Source organism: Microcebus murinus, chromosome 15, assembly GCF_040939455.1.
Source record: "Microcebus murinus isolate Inina chromosome 15, M.murinus_Inina_mat1.0, whole genome shotgun sequence".
Lineage (NCBI taxonomy): Eukaryota > Metazoa > Chordata > Mammalia > Primates > Cheirogaleidae > Microcebus > Microcebus murinus.
This window is the reverse complement of record NC_134118.1, coordinates 64790054-64798893: the sequence shown is the minus strand read 5'-3', so window position 1 is coordinate 64798893 and position 8840 is coordinate 64790054. Positions and strand designations below refer to the sequence as shown.

The following is an 8840-nucleotide window of genomic DNA, read 5'->3' as shown; positions in this document are numbered from 1 at the left end:
TCTTATTTTAATATTTATGGAATTAATCAAACTTTTTAATGGAAAACCCCACAATGAAATTACCAAGAGCATGCTTCAATGAAGACAGATGCAGCCTGCTGTGGGAAGAGACAGCTCAACTTTATTAGCATTACTGGGAACCAGCTCCGGGAGGCAGGCTGGCCCCTGCTGCAGCCCGGAGCCCCGAGGCAGGGCCCGTGGGGTCCCAGGGAGCAGCCCATCTGTGGGCCTCTAAATAGGGGGTCTCCATAGCCCACTTGCCACCTGTGCTCATGAAGTGGGGTTGATGTGCTCTCGCAGGCTAGACTGTCCACCCAGGTGGCCCCGCAACCAGGCCCTACATGGACAGGTGTGCCGGGCTGCCCTGATGCCCAACCAGAGACAGGCAGCAAAGCCAGATTCAAGTTCTCTCTAGGACCCAGCAACTTACACCCCGTCAAGGTGCTGGGCTTTCACTGGTGTTGGCAGAGTCAAGAATGCCATAGCCAGTACCATCAATATCTCACACCCAGAGGATCAGCAGCCTTGGCTGAGCTGGCCAGCTGGTGGTCCTCTAAGACCCCCTAAGATTCTGCAGCTTCCAGGGCCCTGGGCCAGCGTAGGACAGGTGACAAGTGCCTCTAGTGAAACATAGCAGCCCCAGTTGACTCAGTACTGACAACTCCAGGCCTGTGCGAACTGCTTCCTGTGTGTCCCTGAATGTCAGTTTTACAACAATCCTATGGATCAGGTACTGTTACCATGTTCTCTTCACAGATGAGAAAACTGAGGCTTAAAAGATTAAGCCACTTGCTCAACATCACAGAAAATGCTACACCAAATGCGCTGGGCTTTGAACTCAGGACATGCAACATTATGGCCTCTGCTCTGAGCCACTGCACCCTACTGCCTTCCACCTCCTTTTCTGAACTCTTTTGTTTACAACCCCTATTCTCAATAGTGGCTTGGGGGCAGGGAGCCTGAGACCCTGGGACTACCCTCCTGGAGTTCTGAGGGTCCTTTTGTAACTGGATGTTGACCTTACCCTGCGTGTCTCAGCCCCAGGCATCTCCAGGAGGCAGCCAGAGCTGAATGGGACTCGTCAGGATCACCTGGGGAGCTCAGAAAGTCCCAGTGCCCAGGCTGCACCCCACGCATGCATCAGATGCCGGGGACCTGGGCGCCAGTGGCCTCTCACCACAGTAAGAGCATCGAGAAGATGGGCTTCCTCGCGCAGCCGGGTCCACTGCGGTTCTCAGTCTGTGCTTCTAATCACCCCAGGAACTTTAAAAAATACCTGGGCTGGGATCTAAGCCCCAGAGCTTATGTCTAATTGGTCTGAGTCAGGGCTCTGAGAATTGGGACATATATTTTTTAAGCTTTCCAGTCAACTCTAGCATGTTGTCTGCATGGAGACGTCCTGGCTTAGGATGAAAACCAATTGTCTGAAATGAAATTTACCCTAAGAAGTGAACACTACCCTTCCCGGGGCTGATGTCCTGTTGTCCTTCACGTGAGCTCAGAGGTCACCCCACTCAGTGGGCACCCCACCCCCACCTCAGCCCCCAGCAACTGCGCCCCCACCCCCACTCCCTGCCACCGTCTCCAGTTTCCTTGTCCTCAGAGAATATTTCACTGTACCGGGTCGCACGGAGCCCCCAGACTCATGTCCATCCAGAACCTGTGAATGCGACCTTACTTGGAAATAGGGTCTTTGCGGATGTAACTGAGTTCGCAGGACATCATACTAATGTCACTGTTGTCCTTGTAAGAAGAGGACACAGACACCCAGGGAGAAGTCCACATGAAAGAGGTGGCCGAGGCTGGAGTGACACATGGACAAGCCATGAAGCAGCAAGGACTGCTAGCGACAGCAGAAGCTGGAGGAGACAAGGGAGGACCCTTCCCTCGAGCCTTCAGAGGGGGCCCGGCCCTGCCGGCATCCTGATTTTAGATTTCCGGCCGCCAGAACCGTGAGCGAATGGGTTTCTGTTGTTGGAAGCCACCACTTCAGGGCCATTTGTGACGACAGCCCTAGGACACCAACACAATCACCAGGGAAGTGGAGTTCATCCCTGCGCTCGCTTACCTTCTGCCCAGCCCCCACGGCACATCCACGCCACCACGGAGGGGCCTCCCCCCCTCACTGCTCCGGCCTTAGCACCTGACACTGCGCCGGCCATGCAGTTAGCCTCAAAACTGTTGCTTCAACGTGTAAATAAAGAAAAGAATAAGTTAGAAGTATAATCCTGCCTTCTAAGGCAGAAGGGGGAAGCTCTGTTCAGTTTATATGTCCATTTGTAGGGGATCTAAACGGAAATACCTTTCATTTAGGGTTGTACCTAGCCCCCCATTGAACAAATCTCAATAGCCCCTGTATAATCCTCTCCCCTAAATACATGAGCGTTTGAGTTGTTTCCCAGAAATGGTGGATCTTTTGCCAGACAAAGGAGCAGAGACTCTGAAGCCCCTTGGCAGATTTCCTGACACCCAGATTCACCAGCCCCCAGTGCACAAAGCCCCTTGGTAATTACACCACGACCTGCCTCAAGGCATGTGGCCCCTCCTTTAAAAGCCCATGATCTCCCCTAGAGAGACAGGTTTGAGGCCGCCTCTCCTGTTCTCCTGAAAATTCCTTTGTTTTTTGTCAATCCTCATTGTCTCAATAACTGGATCTTTGTGCGGCAAGTAACAGGACCTAGGTAGAAACCCCTTTGTGGTTTCGACAACAGCACTTGTTGCAAGAGGATTGTTGTTCTAAATGGTTTATATAGGTGTCACATTTAACCACTTAATAAGACTGTGAAGCAGAAGCTACAATGATCCCCATTTTATGATGAAGCAGCTGAGATTCAAAGGCGAGGTCCAAGGGGAAAGGGCAGACACCACAGACGTGGTAGAGCAAGGATTCGAACCCAGGGCCACCTGACTAGTGAAGCCCCATGCTTTCCAAGGAGAGCCTGGCCCTGCCCTGCCCACTGACATGGTACCAAAGACACACCCCCAAAGGGCAGGGCTCAGCTAGCCAGCACCTCATTCGGAAAGGTGGCAGAACTTGGCCTTGACTCACAAATGTTTCTCCAAATTCCCCTCCTCTCAATGGCTTTCTCAATCTCTCACAATCACTCCTGGAATTAGAGCTGGAGAACTAATTTATCAGGGGCCCTGGAGCCTTCTGGAAGATCACCTAAAGAGGACAAGTTCAAATTAGAAATGTTTATCTTGTTTCAGATGACTTCGTGTCTCAACTTTCCCTGGCTTTTACTTTGTTAAGGAATCTGGGAAGTTGGGCAAAACTAACCTGCATTAACTAGCGGGCAGGGAGGAGCCCCAGGGCCTACAGAATAGTGATGCTCTTTTTTTTTTTTTTTTTTTAAATTTGAATAGAGGGAGAAAGTTATACCCGCTGGTAAAATGAGCGAATCTGCCTGTGGCCAGGCCTTTTGCAGAGATCTTAGGAACATAGCAAGTCCAAGCTTTGCCAAGCCCTGGAAGCCCAAGTCAGCTCTGTCCACAAATTACTAACAAGGACATGTTTATGATAAGGATTGAACATGCTGTGCAATTGAGTGTTCTGTGATTTACCATTACCGTGCCTCTAAATTATCCTGACATCTTTCTCCTCTTCTCCTCTGTTGGAATCTAGCTTTAATTAATTTTCAGTAACAAGTCAATTGTCCCCAGTTTGTTTTTCTCTTCAAAACGTGTTCATCACCAGGCCCGCATTAGTCACAAGTGACAGTCGCTAACTAAAATCAATATCCACATAACCAAAGACACCGGAGATACCAAAGGCCAGTTGGGTCACCCGGTTCATGCCGGCGGCAACGGGCTGACCGGTCCCGGCAGAGCCTCTCTGTCCCTGGGTCCTGATCGCCCACCCCGCCTGCAAGGAGTCAGCCACCCACGCACCAGTTCCTCAGTCCTTTCGTCCAGTATCGACTGAGAAAGGAGAGGAGGGAGAGGAGAAAAGGGCAGTGACATGAAAGGGACAACGGGAATAGTGAGCCAAGGAACGCGATTCAACTAGGGAGCTGCAGCCACTCACGGCTCTTGGTGAGTCAAGGCGTGGGGAGAAAACAAGAATCACAGAGGAAAGGGGGAGCGCAGGGCGTGGGGATTAAATGAAGACCAACGCAGTGGGAAGAGGCGAAAGCTATTTGTCCTGAGCTTGCCACAGCAAGGGAATCAGCCGCCGTCACCTGTGCTCTGGCCAAGCCTCGAAGGCAGGCGGAGGGTGGGACAGCTCCACAGCAGGAAAAAGGGGGGCTTCAGGTGTGCCCCAATGGGGGCTGCAGGAGAGTGACTGGAAGCTTCCCAGGTGGCTAGTTAGGGTGCATATGTGGCTTTCTCTGGTCCAAAGCAGGGACAAAAATGAGGCCAGCTGCCAGTTGTCGATCAGGTTCTGGCCATTTGGGGTAACTGCACCCACTCTGACTTCCTGCGAGCCTGGCTGGAAGTGAGCTGGCTTCCCGGACTGATGATTGCAGGTACCGGGTTTGTTCCCGGGCGGGTTGCCGCAGGTGCTGGGTCCAAGTTCTGTTTTCACATATATGGTCTGGCCACTGTCCATGTCCACATTCAGCCTCTGAAGAGGTACTGATCGCCATTTTTATGCTCATGACTTCTCTAATTCTCCCCAGCATCTCTCCCCTGAATTACAGACCCCAGGATTCAGATAGTCTCAATGCCCTGCTGGTTTTACCTCTCACATTCTCTCTGAATCCCACAGCCACCAGCGAGTCCAAGTCATCTTTACCTCCTGGCTGGACCACAGGCACGTCTCCTAACTACCTACTTGATGTCCACCTCAACCTCTTCTCTGTTTTTGAGGAGTCTGGCCCCAGGACAAGATCCCACGTGCGATCTTCCAGGCTCAGCCAGAGGCATCTGCAATGGCTTTACCTGGCAGGCCACCCTCCGACCTCACATTCGGTGCACAGCAGCGCTGCGGTACCTGGCGGCGACTGCAGCCAAGGACTCAGTGCCCCCTGCTAAACTCGAGCAGGCCCCACGTGAGTCCCAGCTAGGCACCTGCAGATGTGGGTTGCGGGCTGGGACACTGTTCAGGCATCTCTGCCAAGACCTCCTCATCAGGGCCCTCCAAGAGACTTCCCCCACTCTGACTCAGTACTCCCCACTAGCCCCACCCCTCTTTCCCGGCCTCAGCCCCCAGGTCCATAAAATGGCAGGAACCTTTTGCTGGGGCTCCCTAGGCAGAGAGGGGGTCACCCCATCCAACCTCCTGTTCCCTGCGGCCCCTACCTGGCACCATCTGGGAAGGACATGGAGTGCTGGGCAAGCTGGCAGGGCTTTTCTCTTTTCGGTCTCTTGCATACACTCTCGAAGTATGTGAATTAATAAAAAAAAATGTTAGTTACTTGCAGTTCGGGTGGTATTAATTGACCACCTTGACACCCAGCAGCTCTCTAACAATTTCAAGATCAGCCAGCCAGTCTTTTGTTTGTTTGTTTTGAGACAGGGTCTTGCTCCGTCTCCCAGGCTGGAGTGCAGTGGCATCGTCATAGCTCACTGCAAACTCCAACCCCTGGACTCAAGGATCCTCCTGCTTCAGCCTCCCAAGCAGCTGGGACTACAGGTGTGCACCAATATTTTGTAGAGATGAGATCTCGCTCTTGCTCAGGCTGGTCTCAAACTCCTGGCCTCAAGCGATCCTCCTGCCTCAGCCTCCCAGAGTGCTAGGATTACAGGCATGAGCCTGGATGGCCAGTCTTAAAAGCCCTTCTTAAAATTCTTTCCTGCTTTTCCACTGTCCTCTGGGGCTGTATTCACTTCCTAGGGCCACTGGAACAAAGAACCACAGACTGAGTGGCTCAAAACAATAGAAATTTGTCCTCCCCCAGCGTGGAGGCCAGGAATCTGAGTCAAGGAGTTGGTGGGGCCACGTTCCCTCAGAAACCAGGAGGAGGAGGACCCTTCTTTGCCTCTTCCAGCCTCTGGTAGCCCCAGACCTCTCGCTGCTGGTGGCAGCATCACTCCAATCTTCTCTGTGTCTCTTTGCCTAGTCTTCCCTCTGATCTCTGGGTCTGAGTCCACATTTCCTCTTTTATAAGGATGCCAATCATATTGGATTAAGGTCCACACTATTGATCGAATCTTGACTTGATTACATCTGCAAAGACCCTATTTCCTAATAAAGTCACATTCTGAGGTAACAGGAATCAGGCCTCAACATATCTTTTTGAGGGGACACAGTTCAGCTCATAAGAGGGAGCTTCCAGATCCTTCCCCTGGGCCTGCTAGCCCCTGCCCAGCCTGGCCTGCCACTTCTCCACCCGCCCACTCTGCAAACTCTGGACACCTGGACTCTTTGTAGTCCTCAGCTTCTTATTTTATCAGCACCCAGCCTTCGCAAATACAGGTCGAGTATCCCTAATCCAAGAATCCCAAATCCAAAATGCTCCAAAATTCAAAAGTTTTTGACATGACGCTCAAGGGAAATGGTCATTGGAGCCATTTGGAGTTCGGATTTTCAGGTTAGAGACGCTCCACCAGTAAGTATACTGCAAATATTCCAAAATCTGAAAAATTCCAAAATCCTAAACAGTTTTGGTCCCAAGCATTTCAGAGAGGGGACACTCAACCTATATAAACAGCAGGGTGACAAGACCTTGTCCAGGAGCTGAAGAAAGCCCTCCCAAGGGAAAGATGTGAGAAGTGAGGAGGGACTTCAAGAGGTTTCCCTGAAGTATTCTCCAGAAGAGGCCAAATCTGTCCTCTGGGTCTTCAGTTAGCTTCCTTCCCACCAGTGAGCATGACGATGGGCATGCCCGTCTGTCCTGCCGCACAGACCCCCTCCTCACCTCTCCGCAGACGCCCATTGTTTCTTCTCCGCAGGTTTGGTGACCTTCTGGCAGAGTTTCCTGATTCCAATAAATGAAAGACTCGTTGGTTCATTCAACAAATATTTATTAGATACAGTTCTGCTGTTAGAGTGCACATCATACATGTCAAAAAGTTCAGTAAAGACAGTGCAGACTTGTGTGTGAGAGAGAGAGAGAGAGAGAGAGACAGAACTATCTCTAATCCACTCTCTAGGAGGGGCTGGTGAGCATTTGCAAGACCAGGACCAGAGCTCCAGCTCAGGGCAGGGGCTCCCTGTTCCAGTGAGAGCTGGACCACAGACTGCGTTTACTGCCATCGGGGGGGTTAGAAGTTATTTTCCCCTTGTGACACTGGTGGTGCTGGAGCTCTGTGGTTGCCTGGAGACAGGTCCCCTGTACTCGCATGAATGGGGCACGAAGCTGTGAGCCCCCATATTGCCACCTGTGGGGGACAAGCTAGGCTGGGCTTTGGACTGGTTCCGGGTGCGCCTGCTCCTCCCACCCAAAACCTTCAACAGGGTCTGCTGCTCGATTCATCCAGAAGGGCACTTGAGCCTGCCTTCAGAATGCTCTTACTTGCGTCTCAGAGTGAATCTGTCCGGAAGGGCAGCGAGCAGGGACTTTTCCGAGCCCACAGGTGCAAGGGGCGTGCTCGTATTTGGCCCACTAATAACTGCATTGGTCGGCCATCAGCTGGAGCCTTGCTTTCCTTATCCACACCACCTGGCAGGGAGGCTCAGGAGGGAAAACGCAGTTCCCTGCCATTGCTGGAGGCTAGCAATGATTTCCAAAGAGCATGGACGAGCTGGCTCAGGTCTGTCCCTAACAGCTCAACCCTGAAGAGGTGCGCAAGGAAGAACACGCCTGATCTCACGCCTTCAGTCTAAGGGGAGCTGGAGGTATTTATGTTAAAAAAACACATTTACTTTTGGCCAAAGCTCTCATCTTTGTTGGAGACCTCACTGGTCCAAAGGCTGGCAAAGCCTGGCACCGTGTGGCCATTCGTCATTCCTGCCCCTCAGCGGTGTGGGCGGTGGCAGCGGCAGAAGGCGTCGTCCTCCCCTAGGGCCCAGGAGGGCCCCCTCTGGCTCTTCCAGCCATCGCACACCAGATAGAATGGCGGGTCGTGGGGAGCCCAGGAGGCCTGGCCGCGCCTGGCTTAGAGAGTCCAGTGCGGCAGAGAGCGGACAGCCGGCGGAAGGGAACTGCTGTCACCGCCATGCGCCCAGAACCCGTCAACACACGATTTGTCTACTTGTGTGTCCGTTCAAAATTCCCCCAAGCAAAAGTCCTGTGGGAAATAACATAAAAATAAATATATCATTTAGTTATATTCATATATTTAATTGTATAATGCATTATTATAGTCTAAATATGGAAATTCAATGTTATAATAGACATATCCTTTATTATATAATAAATACATTGTATATAATAAACTGTATAAGATAAATAGCATAAGGTAAAAATCAATAAAATGCATATAAATAGACATGGCTGGGCCCCGCCCATCCCTCCTAGCTCAGTCTCTGGGGCCAGGCCCTTCTTTATTTGTTCTTTTTTTTTTTATTTCAGCATATTATGGTGGTACAAATGTTAAGGTTACGTATATTGCCCATGCCCCCCTCCGCCCTCGAGTCAGAGCTTCAAGCGTGACCATCCCCCAGACGTTGCACACCTCACTCATTGTGTTTGTATACACCCATCCCCTCCTCCCCCCTCCCACCCGCCTGACACCTGATAAATGTTACTCCTATATGTCCACTTAGGTGTTGATCCATTAATACCAATTTGCTGGTGAGTACATGTGGTGCTTGTTTTTCCATTCTTGGGATACTTCACTTAGTAGAATGGGCTCCAGCTCTATCCAGGAAAATACAAGAGGTGCTATGTCACCATTGTTTCTTAAAGCTGAATAGTACTCCATGGTATACATACACCACATTTTATTAATCCACTCATGAATTGATGGGCATTTGGGTTGTTCCCACAGCTTTGCAATTGTGAATTGGCCAG

The 8840-nt window shown here is 51.3% G+C and overlaps 1 protein-coding gene across 1 annotated transcript in view; it reads right to left on the bottom strand.

Annotated features, from left to right (window-relative positions):
* Nucleotides 1-6970: 6970 nt before the first annotated feature.
* Nucleotides 6971-8840, bottom strand: part of DCTD (dCMP deaminase) — a 62166-nt gene continuing 60296 nt past the window's right edge. Inside the window, exon 6 of the mRNA XM_020280272.2 lies at nucleotides 6971-8115. Coding sequence (XP_020135861.1) covers nucleotides 8076-8115 — 40 coding nt within the window. The 3' untranslated portion in view covers nucleotides 6971-8075. The remainder of the gene's footprint in view (nucleotides 8116-8840) is intronic.